This window comes from Furipterus horrens, unplaced genomic scaffold (genome assembly GCF_987537825.1).
Source record: "Furipterus horrens unplaced genomic scaffold, mFurHor1.1.pri manual_scaffold_9, whole genome shotgun sequence".
In the NCBI taxonomy this organism is placed as follows: domain Eukaryota; kingdom Metazoa; phylum Chordata; class Mammalia; order Chiroptera; family Furipteridae; genus Furipterus; species Furipterus horrens.
In genome coordinates this window covers 85,693,789-85,714,945 of record NW_028327179.1, presented here as the reverse complement: position 1 = coordinate 85,714,945, position 21,157 = coordinate 85,693,789, and the positions used below count along the sequence as shown (strand labels likewise).

Sequence of the window (21,157 nt, the reverse complement as noted above, 5' to 3'; positions counted from 1 at the left end):
CAGCATGGAAGAAAAAAAAAAAAAAAGCATATGGTTAATTCTAACCAGGTGTTGCTCTTATATGTTTCTTGGTATCTTGTGAGCACCCAACCAGATATAACAGATGGATGTCAGATTAGAAACAGGTATCTAATCACAGAAACATCATTCAGGGACAAAAATAAAGAGTCCTTATGGATTTGGGGGCCTGTAAACACCTACTGGTGACAGAAGCTATATAAATCAATGAGTATGCATGGTGGCCAAACTAACATCCTGGAAATTCCTCATGTCTACAAAGTGATAGGAGAGTGTAGGAGTAGGAGATGTAGAGATATGAACTGCTGTCTGATGGATGGAAAATTATCCCTCCTCTCTCAATTAATCTGAAGCAAGCAAGATAGGCATACATGTAATGTGGACTAAACATCCAAGATTTTTGAGAGTACTAGGCTCCAAGATATAAATAAGACTAAGGGTCAAAAAGTAGCAGGGAAACTTTTTAGAAATACTCGTTAGAAAAAACGTTCTCCTTCCTGTAGTAAATGTTCAATATTGTGTTTAGAATGAGTCCCAGGAGAACCATCTGTTTCCTTTGCAGGGAAACTTCTATGGGAGTTTCCACTCTAGTTCATCAGCTAGTCCTGCCTGCTCAAAACAGAGCAGGTTCTATGGAAGTTACATCTTGTGTGGCTAACAAAGGAGACAGGCTTTGAAATGTTTATTTTTTAAAAAGCAGAGGAAACAAAAAATATATGGGAGACATAAATGCACTATATGTTGATTCCTAATATGGTAGCAGCATTAACAGCACTAAAAGCCTTGCATTCCTTAGCACCCAAAGAATAATATATGAGTAGAGGTATGGCCTCATAGAAGCACTGGAATAGGCACCAGGGCACCTGGATCATGATTTTGCCCTGGCAAATTATTTACCTGTTTCCTATCAGAGGTTGAACTAGATCATCTTTAAGATCCTTTTAGTTCTGATTATTTGATAATTTGGTGATTTACTTCAACTTTCTCCAGTTGGTTTAAAAGTGAAGTCTTGGGTGAAAGTAAACTAACTGTGGCTGCCCTTTCATTAGAGCTCAGTCTTAAGAGTTCCAGGAAAGATGCCCCAACTCCCTCTTGAAGATAGTGTCACCTGCCCAGGGCCTTGTTCTCCTTTCCTTCTGATAATGCCTCCTGACACGTCTCACTAACCCAACTTCTTGTATCACCAGATACTGCCTGGAGTGGCCCTGCTAAGGCCTTCGGCCGTGTTCCAGCCCAACAGATAATCATTTTCCTAGCAGGCCTTCAGCTCCACGGGTGCCATTTCAGATTTGCAAGACTTGAATGTTTTTTCTTTTTGCTTATGTTCACTTAAGAAAGGCCACCTTCTCCCCCACCCCCCGCCCGCCCCCTTTCTCTCGCAGGACTCAGCATATTAAGTAAGATGGAAACTTCTGTGGGGAGATACTGTCTGTGAACATCAGCACTTGGACACATTTCCTCATTCCTGGTACTTTACACTATCCAAAGCAAGACCTTTACTTATTTTCAACCAGCTAAAGTTAAAAAAAATTTTAGAAATATTTGTTTGCATATACCTTGGATCTAAAGATTTAGTTCAAGGACCAAATCCTACCCTTTCAGAGTATCTCTTAAGGCTGAGTAATTCCACTTCTAGGAATCTATCTTAGGGAAACAATCAGAAATGAGATCAAAGATTCATGTACAAGGATGTTAATTTTAAAGTTATACAGAGAAAATTGAGATAAATGCCCAATAGTAAGAGAAAACAATTAATTTTTTAAATCCTTACTCAAGGACATGCTTATTGATTGCAGAGAGAGAGGAAGGGAGGGAGAAAGAGAAGAAGAGAAATAATAACGCGAGAGAGAGGTATTGATCAGTTGCCTGTTGTCCACATCCTGACCAGGATGGGACCACCGCCTAGACACGTGCCCTGGCTGGGGATCGACCTGCAACTTTTCGGTTTACAGGACGATGCTCCAACCAATTGAGCCATACCAGCCAGAGCAAAAATAATCATTTTTAAAATATTAAGTAGTGGAACCTTATGCGTAGCTATTAAAAATTATGTTCTCAAGAATATTTAATAAAATTATATTGTAGTATTTAAATTGTACTATGTGAAATTAAAACAAAGTTCTTACTTTCTGAAATAATATATATATGTATATATATGAATAAATTATGCTGTATATGGTCATTGCCTCAAAATATTAACAGTGGTCCCCTGACTGGTGTGGCTCAGTGGGGTTGGGTGTCATCCCATGGACTGAAAGGTCACTGGTTCTATTCCAGTGGGGGCACATGCCTGTTTTGCAGGCCAGGTACCAGGTCTGGGTGCATGCGAGAGGCAACTGATTGATGTTTCTCTCCCTCTCTTTCTCCTTTCCTTCCCCTCTATATAAAAATAAATAAATAAATAAATAAAAACTTTAAAAAATATATTAACAGTGGTTATATGTAAATGGTATAATTAGGATATTTTAATTTTCTTCCCTATATTTTTCTATTTTCTCCAATTTTCTGCAATACTATATATATCGATTTTATAATCAGACAAAAAAACTAAATGTTATTTTTTAAAAATCCTATACACTTAAAAAAGCCAGTACATTTTCTGTTTATAATTAATTCATTGAGGCTGAAAAAGAGATAAATCTTAATAAATATTAGTCTTTTATGAGTTTAGAAGCCAAGAGTTTAGATAAATAAACCATTATATTGAGCACCTATGTGGAGTAAACTTGCTAGTTATTTAAGCCCGTGACTGGACTCAGGAAAGTACTTACATTGTAAGTTCACACACACAAAAACCAAACCAAACTGTGGTTACCAGATGAAACCACCAGATGCCACTGTAACTTCACAGAAAGGGAAGGGAATCCTTAAAATGAATTTGTTTTTTTTATTAAGAAGAGATAATGCTTTCACCCACTCTTGCATAATAATAGTCTTCTCAGAAGCATTATAATTATTTCAATAATTTTATGCTTGTATCCCAAAAGGTCAATCAGAAGAGATACAGATTCAGGTCATAAAAGCTGACTTCTATGTTTTGAATTTTAATGCTACCTGTGTACCACTGTTTCTTAATTGCAACTCTGAGTGGCTCTCCACCCAGGCTCTGCTACATTCAACTGTAAAGTGTTGTCAGTTACTTAAATTTTCTACCCATTAAATAGTAATACCAACCTCATGGTTGTTTTAAAGATTGAATAACATCATGAACATAAACAACTTATTACTTCTCTCTGCAGGGGTAAGAAGCTCCCCTTGGCTGCTGAGAGCACACCTAAGGCAGGAAATTTCTGCCCTGCTGCTGAAAAGGGTCTCAGGACATGGGTCTTTCTCTAATTCAGGGTCTATCATCTATGAAGCGTGGACTATGACAAGTCATTTTATCCAGTGGGTGCTTCTCATCTTTGACATAGGGGTTTGGGCCAAATGGCTCTCATGTCCCCTCCAGCTAAAAATCCTATGGCTCTCTAAAACCTGTACCACAGAAGGTATTCTGTTTTTTCTGATGCAACATTTTGCAGGTATTAAAGTTGGGGGACAAAGGGTTGTGGCACAAGTGAGTGACATCATCTGATCTCAGCATTTATTAAGCTCCATCCACATACCAAACATGGTGCTAGACTCTGGTGATATAAAAATGAAGATGAGCCCTGGCTGGTGTGGCCCAGTTGGTTGGAGCATTGTCCTGTAAACTGAAAGGTCACGGGTTTGATTCCTAGTTAGGACACATGCCTAGGTTGTGGGTTCGGTCCCCAGTAGGGGCACATATGAGAGGCAACTAATTGATGTTTCTCCCTCACACTGATGTTATCTCTCCCTCTCTTTCTCCCTCCCTTCCTCTCTCTCTGGAATCAATAGCATGTCCTGCAGTGAGGATTAAAAAAAAAAAAAAAAAAAAGATGAAAAAGAGAAAGATGATACTATCTCTTACTGCAAGGAATTTTCAGTCAAACGGAGAAACATACAGATTACAATACAACAGGATGAGGGTACAGACTGAGGTATTATATCTAAGGAGCTATGGCAATGATGCCGAGGTTAACACTTGATCTTCAATATGCTGTTCATCAGTCACTTTCATGGAATTAAGAACAACTCTGAGGGACTTTCCTGATTTGCCTAGAGCTGTTTCCAGGATGAGGAATTTTCTGGGCCACTCTTCTGTGGCTGTATTGACTTTTGCCTCACAGAGCCCTGGGCAAGGTATTTTCTGAAGTACCTACCCTTGCTGGGTTTTATAGCCCATATGAAAATGAAAAGTGAATAGCCTGTAGCACAGCAGAAAGACAGGTAATTGCTTGGGAAAGACCAGAAGACAGTCTGGTGCCATTTTGCACAGATGTTCACAATCAATTTCAGTGCCATTATCTTCCTAAGCTTCCTCTCCTCCTTAGTGTTTCTCACCTGCCCTTTTCTCTTCTCTACAAAATGCTATGCTCAGCTTTTCCAAATTGTTCTCAACTGGGTCAGCAGCTCTAACCCCTACTGCCTCTGTGCTATTGCCCTTACTGATCTGAGACTCCCAAACCAGGGCATTATGGGGCTGAAGAAGAAATGGAAAAGCAAGTGCCAGCCTCTGCTGTCTGGCTGTTTCAAAGGCTACCAAATCCCCATCTGCTTACCAGACTCTCCGTAGTAAGTTCTGGCAAATCCTGGATGGTACAGCAAGGGTAATCCAGGACGGAGATGCTGCAAGATGCAGAGATAAGGACAGGCTTTAGGTAAAGGGCAATGGCAGGAAACAGCTGTATCTTAAAGAGCAGGGGTTATTTCTCTCCAGCAGGCCCCATCTATTTCCCAAATTGCTTAGTGATCTTAGCTGAAACTGAGGGCTTTGGTGCCAGGCAACTCCAGCTCCAGTCTCCTCTCCGAACAGTCATGAGAGGGACCAACAGAGTTCTTTCAGGCTGGCCCCCAGCTGGCAGATGGAGAAGAGCTGAGAGGGCGCCTCTGTATAGCCACTGTTCTCTTTCCTTCTTTAAAAGAATATGTAAACGTGTGTGCATTTGTGTTTCTGTATACGCTTGTATGTGTGTATGAATATAGCTGTGCTCCCAGAGATGCTGTCCAATCTTATTCCACTTAACAAATTGTAGATGTGAGGATGAAATGAAGACTTATCCTGTGCCTCTTTCTAAACTCCAGGAGCTCTAGGGAACAATCGCATAACTACTCCTAAAAGAAGCTTGAGACAGAGGCAGCATCCCGCAGCAGGGCTAATCTAGCAGCTCAAGCCTGGTAACAGCATCTGCCCCCAAAACCGATAGTGGGGGGGATGCAGGGGAGCTGGAGGCTGTGTGGTGAGCCCAGGGAAGCAGGGGAAATAAGGCACCACATGATGACAGGAACATAGTCACTCAAAATGACTGTTCATTCTTTCCTCTTCTCCCTTCTTCATTGGTACAATGCAGAATTGAGACTAGGTAATCTCTAATGCTCCTTCTGGTTCGGAGAGTCCGTGAAGTTTTAAACACCAATTTATCTGAACTAATGCAGCTGGCAACAAATAAAGGATGCTGGCAAAGCGGAGGTTATAAAGAGGAGTACAGGGTTTTTTCGTGGACCTGTCTCTGTATTTCAAAAGTCAAGACTTCTATCTAAGCAAAAGGCAACAATTTATTCTACTAGCAATGTTTACCTTTGAGCAATAAACCCACAAAGATGACCTAGGGAACAAAGGGAGGAGAGGAGAGGGCAATGGATCTATCTACAATGTTGCTCATCTTCTTAATTCACACTAGGTAGTTCCAGGGTTGCCAGTTCTCTGCTGCCCCATTAGGATAAACATTCTGGGCTGGCTTACCCACTCTTCTACCCACCTTCCACTGACAAAGCCCCATGGCAAAGTAGGTGCTGGCAACCAAGAAATGGAGGTGGCAAATCAAAGATATTCATTCCAATCTCGGTGAACTGAATTCTAGCCTAAGGGTGCATAATATAAAGCTACAAATTTCTACAATATCTAGATTGTAAGAGTGATGGGGAAACTGCAATAAGGAGCTAGGGGTGCTCCAAGTTTCTCGGGGATTATCCAACAGTGAAATATACTATAGGTGGTACACAGGAGGACCATCTTATCCAGGCCAACCTTTGTAGTCTGGCTCTATCACTCTTCCAACTCCAAATGAGCTTGATGGACACATATTGGATTATTTACCTCTCCCCTTCCAGGCCCAGGAGTGAATTTAGTTCCTGAAGCCCACTCCCCCAGCCACAACTGATTGATCCAGGGGTGGACCTCTAACCCTGGGAATGTGGAACAAGGATTGATAGCCAATTCAGTCTCTGAGTGGCATGGGGCAGAACATGTTTAGCTCATGTGGGCATATTCACCAAATGGCCTGGGAAGTGGGTACTACTATTTTCAAGTAAGAGAGGACACTGGAGTGGAGGTGCAGAGGCTTGGTGTCCATAGACAGAGGTGGAGGGCTTTCTGAGCTCCCTACACTACAGACCAATCCTGAGGCCCAGAACTGCATCTCTGTCCTAGGTTCCTCAATATAATATACCTCCCATTTCCTTCTAACAAATTACCCACTATGCATGAGACAGGTTCAGCTGGTTTTAATTACAGTATTCCCTCACTTACCGTGGGTATTATATTCCAGAACCCCCCTCAAAGTAGGAACCTTACATTTATTCTACACTCTTAAACCTATGTAACTTTAACAACATACGTATACAGAACTGCAAAGTCCGATATAGCGAAAAGTCCGCGAGAAATAATTAAATATAATAATTTTAAAAATCCTGCGATACAATGAGGCTGTGATAAGTGAACTGCAGTATAGCGAGGGACGACTGTACTTACAACTAAGAGGGTTGACTGATACACATAGGTGCTTTTGTGAACCTGTGGCCCTGACCTAGCCCATGCTACACTTTCATTTCCCCTGGTAACCCACCTCTGGCATGCCTTAGTGTCATTTTTAAGGGGGCTGGTGCACAAGCCTCCTGTAGTTAGGGGAAAAAAACGTATTCTCCAATGCTTCCTTCAAACGGGAAAAGTATTTACATCACTCTCATATATATCTATCTTAACTAATGCTTATAAAAGCTCTATGGTAGTCAGAAGAGGCATCATTCCCATCTTAAAGATGAAAATACTGTGGCTCAGAGAAACCAAGTACCTTACTTGAGATGACAGAGCTAGCAAATGGCAGATCCAGGTCAGGAATCCAGGTCTCATGACTTCAGGTTCTATGTTGTCAACTAAATATAAGTAAGCTGCCTCTCCAGGGAAGAATTTCAGCCAGTACTGACAGGCTGGTAAGGTGACATTTCCTAGTCCCTTTCCAGTCACTCCAAGTAACTAGTCTTCTTCTACTTTAGGAACTTTGCCTCTGTTAAAGCACTGCTGGTGGACTCTACTGATTAACATGCTTCTAGTCCTCATGGAAGTAGCAAACTAAGGAACAAGGATCTGCTCTGTAAATCCCCGCCCCCCCAATTCCCCACTTGGCTGGAGAAGTGGAAAGCAATTTGTATTCACAGCAGTTTGTGATCAGAAAGCAATTTGTGTTTTGATTCTGCCTTTGCTGCTTACTTACAGGGTCTCACTAGCATGTCCATCTTAAGCAAGTCAATTAACCTGAGTTTGTTTCCTAATTGGTAAAATGAGAAATAAAACTTGTAATATCTCTTAGTCCTACTTTGGAGATTAAATGAAATAATGGATGCAAAATTACTGTAATTTTAAAAACTATAAATTGATCTATTTAAGTAAGGGTTTATTACTTACCTTCAGTTAAAAATTCTATATAACACTTTATAAAGTAGTGTAACTGATCCAACTTATGATTTATACTAAGATCAGGACTGGCCAGACAAGCAGGCTGTTTCACAAGAAACACCTTTTGGATCCTTCTGCCACAGGGCTAAAATTTCATCATCGTAGTTTCATTACATTGAGTCATGACATTTTTCAGTTTTTAAAACTTTAAAAATACAAATATCTGTGTGACAAGGCCCATCAGCTAACACTTCAAGGAAATTAACAGTAATAGCCCTACGACAGAAGGGACTTGGGACACCAGAACTGACAGGCTCAGAGACAATGTAATTTTCTCAGTCATCCCAAACTAGCCCTTTGAAATAAAACTGTCCAGAGTCCATACCTGTTTTTAGCAGTGATGTAGGACAAAATATTTTGATTGAAGAACTTCAGGATCAATGGGATGCAGTTGGCAAATACCAAATGTTGCGATACATATTCAAACTGAATTAAAAGATCAAAGTGGAAAAAGGGCTGCTTATTTGGGGGAAGAACAGAAGGTCTGTATGAAAAGGAGAGGCAAGTATAAATCTAATATCCATTCCTAAAGATATGCGCTGTCCACTTGTATTATCGGTCCTCCTTCCTGGAATGCGGAGATTCATCCCCAGCTAGCCCACCCTACACGGATGTGGACAATCTGCCGTGTGTGTATGTTGCAAACTCCTGACCAAAAGCACAGAACATAAACGAGTCAGAAAGAAAGTCCCATTGCAGATAAACAGAACTGCTGTGAGATTTGTTCTTAAGCTCAAGAGGAAAGGAAGACTGCCTGAGGGGGTTGTCTTTCATACCAAACCTCTGGCTCATAGTATTTCAGCTGTGATTGATAGAACAGGGACAGGTGCAACTTACTCCCAGCACCTGTTGGCATTACTCAGTCAGGATGGAGACAAAACATAGTAAACAAATGAACCACTAGAATGTGGGCTTCAGAGCATGTCTGTATGGGTTCCCTGTACTTAGAATATCAGTATTTTAATGAATGAATCAACAAGAGCCCTTCAGTCAACATATAACTGCACTGAGAATAAGTCCACGAGCTCTTTGATGAACCAAACACCAGGGGCTCCATTTTGTTCTCTTGAATCTGGCTGAGGTTTGTGTCCGGGAAGACCTGGAGGAGGCAATGTCATGAAGTTATGTCACCTGGATTTTTATTTTGCCCAGGATACACTGAGGAACATCAGACAACTTTCTCCAGATCCAGAACCTAGACTGCTGGGACAGTGAAGAAACTGAGTTGGAAAAGCAGAATATTATGCTGTTTTTAAATACCCTAGTTCTTCCTGATTACCAAGAAGTCACCATGGCAGCAAGCTAAGCTGCCCTCTGCCCCTAGATGTGTGGTTGGAGGTGGGGAGTCAGCTGGTGCCACCCATTTCTCTCTTCTGCTCAAATATTTTCTCCCTGGCAGCTGACCCAGGGCTTTTTTCCCCAAAGTCGTAGGTGGAGAAGCCAATACATATCCTCTATCAAGTGATGGGAAACTTTCTTCAGTTTGAGATCTGTCTGTAGCCTTGTCAGGATTTACTGACTCTGGCGCACACTGGCAAGGCCCACCAAGTCACCCACCTGTCTGGCAGTTGATCCACATACTGCCCACCAAGAGAAGCAGACAGAAACACACATCCACACTTTCTGTTCTTTCTCTTAGGAAGTTCCCCTAGTCCTGCTGCTGCTCAGCGAACATTAGCAGAAGTGTGAGCACACAGGGCACCCTAACACACCCAAACATGTCTCTGAATGTACTAAAGTGGAGAAACACCCTGGATGTATAGTCAAACCTGCTGTGGACACAGACCCTGCAGGGGCCTCCCTGCACTCTGAGGGTCTGCTCTTCCACCAGCGAGCCTGGTTTTGACTTCACGGGAGGAGAATAGAGCAGAGCTTCTGTGCAGGAATGGGAAGCCTCCTCTTCCCCATGGTCTCACTACAGTGACCGTCCCATTCACTGCTCCCATCTTCCCCTATACCTGGGCAACGCCTACAGAACCAAGTCCAAACTCCCTAGCATGGCAAACAGTGCCTCCATGGGAAAGCAGGTTAACCTTTCTTCACTTTGGTTTCCTCATCTATAAACCAGGGGTAAAATAAGAACTACCTCACAGGGTTGAGAGAATTAAATGAGATCTTACACAAGCTAAACAGAGTGCCGACACATTATACATACTCAATAATTCTGTGCTATCATATGTATTAAGATCTGCCCCCTGTTGTCCCCTCCAGCCTCGTGTACCTCCCAGCAGGCAGGCCTCCCCACTTACACCCACCCCAGGCAGAATGCCAGCAACATTTAATCAGCTTCCAAAGGTATTTTGTTCTCTCTCTTCTGGACTTTCACAAATTAGCTTTTCTGCTTGAAATCCTTCCTGTCCTCTTTCCTTGACAGCTCCCACATCATAGCTAACATCTCATTAGGACTCAGGTTAGAAGTCACTTCACTTCAGGCTGGATTAGGTATTTCCATATCAGCCAATGCTTACCTGTATCACAGTACTTATCACTCTATAACTGGATACTTATGTACAGTATTCCCTCACTTATCATGGGTATTACGTTCTAGACCCCCCCGGGAACCTTACATTTATTCTACACTCTTTAACCTACGTAACTTTAACAACATACATATACAGTACCGCAAAATCCTGCAATATAGCAAAAAATTCACGATAAATAATTAAATATAATATTTTAAAAAATCCTGCGATACAGTGAGGCCACGATAAGTGAACCACTATATAGAGAGGGACTACTGTATCTGTGTCCTCTACAAGACCTTTAAGTGCTTATGAGCCAGTATTGTGCCTTATGCAGCATTATATCTCAAATATTAGATAAGTGCTTCATATATAGAAAACTATGCTCAACATATTTTTCCCCCTATTTTTGTAGAATACTTGAATCCTGTCTTCCATTGTTTCTTTTTTCTTAATCCTCATCTTAGGATATGTTTTTAAAATTTAATTTAGAGAGAAGGGATGGGGAGAGAGAGAGATAGACATCTATCGGCTGCCTCCAGAACGCACCCCGATGGGGGGTGGAACCCGCAATCTTCTGGTGTATGGGACTAACTTCCATTGTTTCAAAGCTGGCTGGGCATATTCCCAAGAAGCTAGAGATTCCTACCTACAACCCTCAGGTAACATTCAAAGGACAAAGACATCTGCACCTTCTAGGGCAGTCCCCACATCCCACACCATACCCCACCCAAGCTTGTGCAACAGGTATCTGCATCCCCTGAGTGGGACAAAGAAAAGGCTGAAAAGATGCTCAGCTGGACTAGAAGGGCCCTCATGTCCCTTCCTGGGGAGACAGGCCCCGGAGGACACCTGAGACCTGCGGAGACGTGCTCTTGGCTGCTCACCTGGTAGATGTGGTTCAGTTTGAAGTGCTTGAGGAGCAGCAGGAGCAGGGCAGAGATGCTCTTTACAATGATCTCCTTGTGCCTGTTCACGTCGATGCCCAGCTTCATGCTCTGGAGAACAGTGATGCTACAATGGGGACAGGAGGGGTTAGTGCAGACGGTGGCTGGAGAGAACTCTACATAGACCGAGGTATCGGGGTCAGATGCAATATACACCAGAGAGCCAGAATTTGGGACACCTGAACTTCTGTGCTAGGGGAACCCCCAGAGTTCCCACTTACAAGCCTGTCTGGAGAAAAGTCTCCTGATCTCTGTTTCTCTCCTTCCTTGGCAAGCTCATCCTTTGGCAGTGCTCACCCACATACCTGTGAGGCAGTCACTGGCTCTGGTATTGCCCCCCAGACCCTCATTTCTGAGCTAAAAAGAGCCCAGCAGAGACCACTGCAGTGCAAAGGGGCTACTGGTGGGAGAAGGGAGATCTCTGTGAAGACAATCCCTGTGTCAACGAGGTGGGGCAGGGACTAGAGAGGCCCCGCAGACAAGATGGCTAGTGTTCAGCAACTGCCCCAGTTGAAGCACTCACGGCATCTCCTCAGGCAGGACATCTGCCAGGATATTGATAGAGTCTGTCTTAGCCTTGGAGGTGGGGGCTGCAGCCAGCAGAATCTTAAGCAGAGCAATCTGTAAAGTAGAAAAATGAGGAAGGAATCCATCTCTGTCCATCCCATTCAACACGGCTATTCTTCAACATCTCAACAGCCCTATGAGAAGGGTTTTAAAGCCTTCCTCTAAGTCTTTCCCTCAGTGACCAAATCTCCCCAGCCTCCAGAGGGGCCATCTTGTGCCCAGTCCTGAGACGCCTGCCTGTGGGGCTCAGGAGCCAGAAGGGAGCTTACAGGCTGCAAGGCTGCTCTTTCCAAAGAGGGGGGCAGAAGCAAAGTGAGAGGGGCAATGCCTAGAAATAAAGTGGGAGGTATAAGTCAGGTCTCACTTCCTCCACCTTCTTCCTTCCTCTAACCCTGACCATCAGCATCCTCACCATTCTCACCCCGAGGCTATCTAGGACATGACTGACCAGAGCAGACCTTCGAGGGACTCGCGCCCCCAATACACTCTGCACAGACCCCTCCTTAATCTCCACCCCTCCAAAAGAAGGACTTTCCTCTTGTAGGAGCCCTGAGGAAAGCTCAGAGTTCTAAAGTGCTAGAGAAAGCCTTGCCTGAGGGGCGAAAGCTCAGGAAACAAGCTGAAATCATGGACATCTCAGCTGTCTGTTTCTCGGAGCAAAGGAGGGCAGCTCCGGCCCCACTATCTCCTTACCATGTACTGGGGGAGGCTGTACAGCATGCCCTGGTAGAGGATTTCACATGGCGTCTCCGGTACCACCTCTTCCCCCTATGGCAGGAAACACACCGTTTGCCCAGGCCATTTTCCAGGTGACCAAAGGCTATGTTTTCTTGGTTGGGAAGGATGGCATGAAAAGAGCACTGAGCTTGGAGTCAGAGCTAAGTTCCCATCCTAGCTGTGTTAATGTCTCATTATATAACCTTGGGTAAGTTCCTTTCCCTCTGTGAGTAATAGTTTTCTCTTCTATAGCTCAGTGGGCTGGTCTGTATGACCTCTGAGGGCTCTTCCAGCCCTAACAGTCTCTAATTCTGGTTTTCACATCATCTGGAGTCAATCCGGAATTCTTCTTTCCATGTCAGGTGTTGGATCAGGAGCCACAACTCCCAGCTAGGAGATGGCTCAGAAACATATGTTCTCAACTCAGGCTGCAGGTATGCCTGGGACACTGGAAACAGCCCACACAGAGGCACTTCCCGTGGTGTCCACATGAGGCCATTGGAGAACATTGAAATGCTCGGAAGCCAGGAAGGAGAGGCAGCTGACTCAATGGAGAGGGCTGATAAGGGAGGTGGGTAACCTATGGTCTTAGAAGGCAGGAAGGAGTATTGGCTGGTAAGCTTTTGGGTGAAAACTATTTTCCTTACTTCTCCATTAGCCCCTACAACATCCCTTTCTTCTTTCTGACTAGTCCCCTCAGGTACAACTCTCATCTTTTTGATGACTCCATCTAAGCCTTTTATCAGCATAGGGAAACAGAGGCCTCCAGTGCTCAAGAGGTTACTCAGGCCACTGTCATCTGTGACCAGTGCTGCCCTTCCTCGCCCAAGGTCCCTCTATTACAGGACAGGGGTCACTGCCATGAGAACCTGAGGCAGGGAGAAGTCACTAAGCCCCTTTCATCCCATACAACTCAGCTACTGCTTAAATAAGCAAAAGTCTTACATGGGCATTCAATAAAGCCTGGCAATCCTGCAAGCTTGCCTTCCTGCTCCCCCAAAAGGCCTATTTCATACCTTCTCCCCATTCTCAAACCAATCCCCTCGCCTCGCAGCCCCTCAGCAGTTGCTAACCCTGCCTCATACTTCGTGGAGAAAACAAAAGCAACCAGACTGGCATACCCTCATCTTCTCATTGCCAAATCTACCAGGGAGTCTCCACCTTCCTTCTTGACAGGAAGGATCAACCACCTGAGCTCCTGTCCAAGGGCAACCCCCAACCTGTGCTTAGAATCTCACACTCTTTTCCTTTGTCAAATGCAATAGTTCTGTAAGTATCCACTCTCTCCTGGATCATCTCTTTTAGGACATAAATGATCTCTAGTACCGCCCAGCTATAAAACATTTCCCCTGACCCCACATCCTCCTTCAGCTACCAAACCTCTATTCGCCTCACAGCAAAACTTCTATATTGTCTCTGTCAACTGTCTACCTCCTTTCGTTACATTCCTTTTTCAACACAGCAACGAGGCTTCTAGCTCCTCCACTTCACTTGGGGTTGCTCTTTTCAAGGTCATCAATTTTCTTCATGTTGCCAAATCCAACGGGCACCTCGTTCTTCTCGTGCTCCACTTATCAGCAGTGTTTGACTCAGATGGTCACTCCCTTCTTCTCGAAAGACTTTCTTTTCTTAGTTAGCTTTTATGGTATCACAGTATCCTGGGTTTTCTCCCACCTCCCTCTTTTTTGCTGGCACTTTCCTCACTCATCCCACCTTAAACATATCGGTGTACCCCAGGGCTTTGTCCTGTGTTCCACCCTCTTCTCTATCCTACTCTCTCCCTGGGTTATATCAGTCAGTTCTCTGTTTATTTTAACACTGTCCATAAGTCAACTGCTCAAATTTATTTCTCTAAGCCAGCCCTCTTTCTAGAACTCTAGACCCATATATCTAATTGCTTGGCTTCTCTGCATGGGTGTCTTGTCTAATGGATATTTAAAACTTACTACGACCAAAATAGAACTCTTGATAAAACAGAACTCCCATCTTGGGAAATGGTACTTATTCTTGGTGCTCATTCTTGCCTCTGTATCCACATCCAATTGAACTGCAACTCTTGTCAGCTACACCCCCAAAATACAGCCCCAATTCATCCCCCTTTCCCTAGCTCCACACCTGCTACTCCAGTATGTCACCATCATCTCTCACCTTGACTATTGTTAAGAGTTTCCTAACTGATCCCCCACTTCCACTCGTTCCTGGTCCAGTTTTTACACAGCAGCCAATGGTTTTAAAAAAGAGAAAACAGATGATGTCACTCCCCTATTTAAAATCTCCAAAGGCTTCCCTTGTACTGTGAATCAACTTTAAGTCCCTATTGTTGCTTACAGGTCCTGCATAGAGTTGGTCCAGACTACCTCTCTGATTCCATCTCCTACAGACCCGCACCCCTCAGTGGGCCATACCACATGAACAGCCTTCATTCACTACTTCTAATACTCTGAGCTTGCTCTCACCTTTAAGGCTGTTCCCTCTGCTTGGAATGCTCTTTCCCCTGATGTTCATGTGGCCACTCCTTTGTGTACCTCATATCTTGGCTTAACTGTCACCTTCTCAGAGGTCTACCGACCTTGACTGCCCAATCCAAAATAGTCTGCTACGTGCCTCTATTATATAATTCTATTTAAATTTTCTTCACTGTATCACCCACTCTCTGATAGTTTTGTTTCCTTAACTATTTGTTTATCCTTTAAAAAAATATATTTATTTATTTATTTTTAAAGAGAGGGGAAGGGAGGGAGAAAGAGAGGGAGAGAAACATCAATGTGAGAGAGATACATAGGTCAGTTGCTTCTTGCACACCCCCCAACTGGGGACGTGGCCTGCAACCCAGGCATGTGCCCTGACTGGGTTTGCAGGCTGGCACTCAATCCACTGAGCCACACCAGCCAGGGCTATCTTTTTTCTCTAACTTTAATATGTGAAATTAGGGGCCTCATCTTGCGTGGCACAGTGGGAGCCCCAAAACATGCACACATGGTCTATGACAACACTGCAGACAGACCTCCCTTTGCCCTCTTCCTGTGCAGGACCCCCTTAACTCACCAAAGACATGGGGCACTTCTCCAGCTCCTCCTCATTCTTGATCTGAACATCTGCGATGGAGATATATTTGTGCTGGGGAAGATAAAACATCAACAAGGGGCTGAGGGTCTCGGATCACATGTGTACCAGCCTCTTGTTTAACTTCTTCAATGACAAGGCAACATCTGTTTATGGGTCTGTCATCCCAAATAGGCCATGAACTCTTCGAAGGGAGGAGTCTTAATCACCTTTGCATCATTAACACTGAGCAGTGCTTCATATACAGTATTTCTCTTTGCTCTATCTTTCCTATTTGTTGAAGAGCAGCAAACACCTAAGCATTTACCTTCAACCAAAATGCAAGGGGAAGCCAGAAACAGGCCCTTGCCCCTGGGCCCCAGCCCTGAAGGTTCTGCTGCGTGTGTATGTGTATATGGAGTGATGATGATGAGGTGGCAAAGGTTTCGAGGTCTGTACAAGAGATGACTACTCTTAGTCTTTGTGCTCACACACGTTAAGATGTGGAGTAGTAGCCTGCTGCTCAATCCTGGGCCTTTGGGAGGTAGTGGTCCTACAGGGAGGGAGAAGTAAGAGGAAAGGAAGTGAGGAATGGGAAGACAGAGAGAAAAGTGGAAGAAGTAAAAAAGAATGAGAGGAAGAATGAAAAACGTTTTATCTATCTGAATGTAGGGAACTGGTAAGTAGGGAGAGACTGATTTCTTCCCCTTTGGCCAAAACGTCTTCAGGGAAAAGTAGAATAATAGATTCAGAATGTGTCTGGTAGAAGTCCAGTACCAGGACCCCACTAATTCAACTTGTCTTGATGGCTCCCTATGCCTGAAGACTGAGTGCCCACCCCAGTTACCTGCTTTAGGGTCTTCACACTCTCATGGATGGGCCTGGGTAGTCCAACCAAGGTATCTGTGTCCCTGAGAAATTCAAGACACCAGATTATAAGCTTCAAAAGTGTAGCGAACTGCTGAGATCCCCTGGAGTCACACAGACCATGCCACTTTCAGCACCTGGTACCCTAGATCTTTCTTTGCAAGCTTCCAGGTCCCCCATCATTGCTTTATGACACAGAATGGTACATGGACGTGTTCCTGAAAATTAGGGTTTTTGTACGTATACCCTTTTGAGGACTCACTTTGTTCGGGAGTGGTTGGTTCCTACTTAAAAGGACACGTAGCCCAATGACACTTTTGACAGTAAAACACCAGTAACAATGCCTTCTCAGGTTTTGTAGAGGCCAGTGGGAAGGATTCATGAGGTAGGGGAAGACTGGATCTGTTCTGACCATGTCTCTTCTTCAAAGAATTCCAGCCCATTAAAGCAGGAAGAGCCCCTGGGAACTGCGTAATCCAATACTCTTTGAAGGAATTAAAGCCTAAGAGGGAAATGACTTGTCACTTAAGGCCTTACACTGGCTAAGCGCATACAAGTTCTTCTTGGAAACCAGAAGGAAAAATTTTGATGGAAAGAACCCAAAGTAGTTACTGGGAGTTGCCCACAGTCTAGTAGCTCTAGGTTGCATCCTGGCTACCCGGCAAATTATTGCATTCCAAGCCACCCACTCCTCTGTCCCTACAAGAACCACTCTGTAGTCATTCTGACCATTCTGTCACTTACTGCCCCAGAGTGAATCCAATGAACTTGTTCCTGCTTAGCTCCAAGAAGTGCTCGATGTCCTTCTGTCTGAGAGGATGGTGGAGAGACGAACCCCAAAAAAGGGAAGAAAAGCAAATCTTGAGAGAGAGAAGCTTTCTGGGCTCTTACCTCTCGAACTAGAGGGTTGGAGCAGTGGAGGAAGAAAGCAGCCAACAAAGAGAACGTCAGCTCTAGAAGCTTGACTCCCAGCCCCGTACTGCATACAGATTGAATACACAGACTACTCCACCCTGGGTCTTCAGTGACTGAAACCTCAAAGCTCGGGGTCCCTGGTTCTATCAAACCTACCTGACCTTCGGGGCCCAGGGTAGGCCCTTAGGAAAAGCCACCCGCTCGGCAGAAAGGGGTGCCTGCGAGGGTGGTGGTGGCACCAGAGGGTCCTGCTCCAGCAGGTCTAACTCTCCATCCAAGGTCCGTTCTCCATCGCCAGCAGACTCCTCTTCCTCCTCTGTGGCTGGTTCCTCAGTCTTAAAGAGATCTCTTTCGTTGTAAATGTCCAGGCTGTCCTGCTTGGTGAGGAGTTGCTGGGGGTGGGGAGAGGGAAGGTGTGCAGAGTCTCACCCTGGGAATCCCCCTCCCACAGGCTGTTAGACTTCAGGGAACAGGGGGTAAGAACCCAGCTTTTGTGAGAATATCCCCCTCCTACCTTAACCCCACTGTCCCCCTCCACCCCTGGCCCAGTCCCAGGACAAGCAGCTTTCAGACAACTATGCCAACAGGGAACAGAGCATAGATAATCCCAAAGTCATAGTTACTTAGCTTTCAGAAAGAACTGAGGCTTCCCCCCTCTCCCACCCCAGCACTTTCCTTCCTAATTATGCTCTGCTTAGGTGAACATTTAATTAGTGTGCCTTCTGTGGGCATACACCAGCTGGCTGACTGAGGAAGAAGAGGACAGAAGCTTGCTGCTAGGCAGAGGGAAGCAAGTTTAGAATTTTAAATCCCGTCACAGAAAGGAAAATTTGGAGAGAATAGGCCAAAAAGTTAACAGTCACTGCCTCTGGTTGTTAAGATTGTGGGTGATTATTTTTCTCTCTTCTCATTTTAAATTTGTTACCAATTTTCTATAATGAGTAAGCATTACTTCATAAAACAAAAATAAATAAATGAAGATTTAAGAAATCTCACTGAAGAGAATGTAGGCTAGATAACCGAGTATGACTGTCTGGCCCAGACACCTATAGTTGGTGAACCCAGGTAGGTCAAGCAGGTAGGTTCGTGGGAGCACGGTCAGGTCTCAGTGCAATTTGTCATTATGACCTATCCAGACTATACCTAGAGCCCTAACCTTTTATTTCCCAAATGTAAACCTCTCGTTCCAGGCAAGAACGTGGTTGACGCAGAGTACACCTTGCTGCTGAGAAAATGAGAAAGTGCTTCACCCCCCAGGCACATGGATTTTCTGGGAGACCTGTTCAGGTGCTCTGGGTCCCCGTCCCCAAGATTATACTCTAACCTAACTCTTGTTCAGGATGCTAAGGAACTCCAGGCACTGAGGTCTAGGCCAATGGCTGTGTAGCCAGACATGAATCTATAATGTGATATCACAATGTTACATCATGACAGATCAGAAGTCTGTCAGGGCTGGGGGACAGAAGCCAAAGTACAGACCCCAAAGTTTCAAGTTGGACACAGGGCTAACCAGGGGCAGGATGAGCCTGGTCACTTACTGCCTTTTCCTACCACCCAGAGTAGCTTAGAATCTTCATTTTTGGACAGCTAGTGTCACAACACGACTATTTGCTTTAGTCCATACCCTTCGAGAACCACGACGGCCTCGCAGCTTGGAGGGTGGGGGTGCCAGCTGAGACTCCCCCAGGTCAAGAGTGTAAGAGGGCGGGGAGGCGGCACGCATGCTCTTCACCACCTGGATACTGTCCTCAGCCAGCGGCGGCAGGCCCAATTCTGCACGCTTCTGTACTTTGAGAGCCTGTAGATGCTCAAATCCACCGAGGGTAAACTAAGGGGTAAACAGGGAAGGGGCAGAAAAGAGGGAGGAAGGGAGGGAAGTCAGAGAGAGCAAGGTCAGGAAAGCGTGGGTGGAGAGCAACAGCCACAACCTCCAGTTCCCCTCAGACCCCAAACTTAGTCAGGAAGTAATAAAACAGGAAGGGGCAAATGTGGTTATCATCCCAGGCTGAGGAACTTAGGGGTCAGGATAAAGCATAACTTACTGACCCAGGGCTGGACATATCACCAGAAACTAGGAAAGGGACTCCTAGGGGCCTCCACTGAGAAACCAGGAAAATTCATTTCCCTTTAATGAACACATCCAGACACTAAACCCCTAGACACTCAATTTTCTCTGCAATCATAGGGGGAACTGCCTCTTAAAGTTCCTCAGCTTCAGGAGGCAGTTCCCCCTGTGAAGCCTTCCCTGGAGGGTATGTTGTTCAGCCAGTTCTGTGTGGTGGGAGCCAGAGATGAAGGATCAGGTTGAATAATTAGTAACAAAACTACAACCATACACTTCATTTTTTTAAAGCAAAGGCTCTATTACTCTGGATGGAGGGCAGGCACTAACCCCCACATTTTATAGCTACAGAAACGGAGGCACAGAGAGTTGTCCAAGGTTGTCAGTAGGAGCAGAGGCCAGATCTCCCAATTCTTAGTCAGTGTTCTTTCCACAAAACACAGGTTCTCTCAAGGGAAGGTGCAATGACACCCCAACTCATAGAGCGGCATCTCTTGTCCGTCCAACAGAAACGGATGACCTGCCCTGAGACAGAACATCTGACTTCTCTAGGACAGCCTTGGAGCCCCTCCATGGGCTAACCGCTGCCCTAGTCTTCTGCCTAGCTCCTGCCTGCAGAGTCAGAACAGAGGAAAGTGAGGTAGCAGAGGGCACTGCTGACCTCATGAGATGGGAGTGGGGAGGATGAGACACTCACCATGACCACCTTCCAGAGCAGAAGCAGGACCTTCTTTATGGGAAAGTGGGGAGCCTGGCCGCTGCAGAACTTGGTAACCATGGAGAAAAGCAGAAGGGCAAAAGGCTCCTCATTATGCATGGAGAAGCCTGGAGGGTGTGGAGAGGCAAGTGAGACAGGGAGGACTAGGCAACTGAGACCCTGCTCATGTAGTCCTGATTCTGGATGCACTCACTGCCCCTAAAGAATCTGAGTACTTGGTTCTGAGAAAGAGGCCTAGAGAGTCCCCAGAGGGAAGCCCCTCAAGGGCAGGAAGTGAGGCCATGGAGGCAAAATGGCTTAGCTCCCAGAGCTTGGAGTGGATACCAAACTGAGAGTAATGAATAAAGATATTGCTTTCTGGCTTAAGGACTCAATGCATTGCGTGGATCACAACTCACATCAATGAAAATATTTTTAAAATCCCATCAGCTTTCATATCTTATCCCTCTCTGATGACACCAACTTACATTTGAACAGAGTTCAGTTTTCAAAGTGATTCAACTCATTTTTCCATGTGAGATTCATGATAGAATGGGAGAGAGATGCCTATCCCCAATACAATCAAGGAAATTAAGGCACAGAGAAGACATTTCATTGGTCCTAGCACAAAGACACAGGGGCAATTAAAGCAGGCCCTTGTGCCTGCTGTGCTGTATCTCTGTCCTAAGAGAAAGAATATTAATTCAGAAAAGAAAAAGAAAAAAGAAAGGCTGCCTGCCTCTCATAGGCAGATGCTATGCTTTCCCACCACCACTGTGGACCCCATCCCCACCCTTCCTTAAACGCCACTTACTGAGTTCAGTGCGGAAGGTCTCCCGGGCTGTCCTCCACCTGCAGGAGTCTGTTTCTCGCTCCAGGCGGATATTTTCCACCATTAGGTACATGACACTCAGGAGCACCCTGAGGGTATAGAAGGGTCACAAAAGGTGCCCAAGGCAGCTCCTAGCCTATAGTCAGAGACTTCAAGGGTGATCTCTGTGGGAGCCCAACCCAGTGGAATTAGCAACTTCAAGTGGCCTGGGTGTGTCTGAGATTTGAGAAAGAGTAACC

General features: G+C 45.0%; 1 protein-coding gene across 1 annotated transcript in view; it reads right to left on the bottom strand.

The window, feature by feature from the left end:
• STRIP2 (striatin interacting protein 2) overlaps nucleotides 1-21,157 on the bottom strand; it is a 40,623-nt gene that overhangs the window by 6,884 nt on the left and 12,582 nt on the right. The window contains exons 7-18 of the mRNA XM_090287504.1: nucleotides 20,901-21,007; nucleotides 20,087-20,214; nucleotides 18,952-19,155; nucleotides 17,484-17,719; nucleotides 17,157-17,222; nucleotides 16,393-16,456; nucleotides 15,549-15,620; nucleotides 12,480-12,554; nucleotides 11,743-11,840; nucleotides 11,160-11,286; nucleotides 8,136-8,236; nucleotides 4,641-4,707 (exon numbers count right to left, since the gene is read on the bottom strand). Of these exons, the coding sequence (XP_090143630.1) occupies nucleotides 4,641-4,707; nucleotides 8,136-8,236; nucleotides 11,160-11,286; nucleotides 11,743-11,840; nucleotides 12,480-12,554; nucleotides 15,549-15,620; nucleotides 16,393-16,456; nucleotides 17,157-17,222; nucleotides 17,484-17,719; nucleotides 18,952-19,155; nucleotides 20,087-20,214; nucleotides 20,901-21,007 (1,345 nt within the window). The remainder of the gene's footprint in view (nucleotides 1-4,640; nucleotides 4,708-8,135; nucleotides 8,237-11,159; nucleotides 11,287-11,742; nucleotides 11,841-12,479; nucleotides 12,555-15,548; nucleotides 15,621-16,392; nucleotides 16,457-17,156; nucleotides 17,223-17,483; nucleotides 17,720-18,951; nucleotides 19,156-20,086; nucleotides 20,215-20,900; nucleotides 21,008-21,157) is intronic.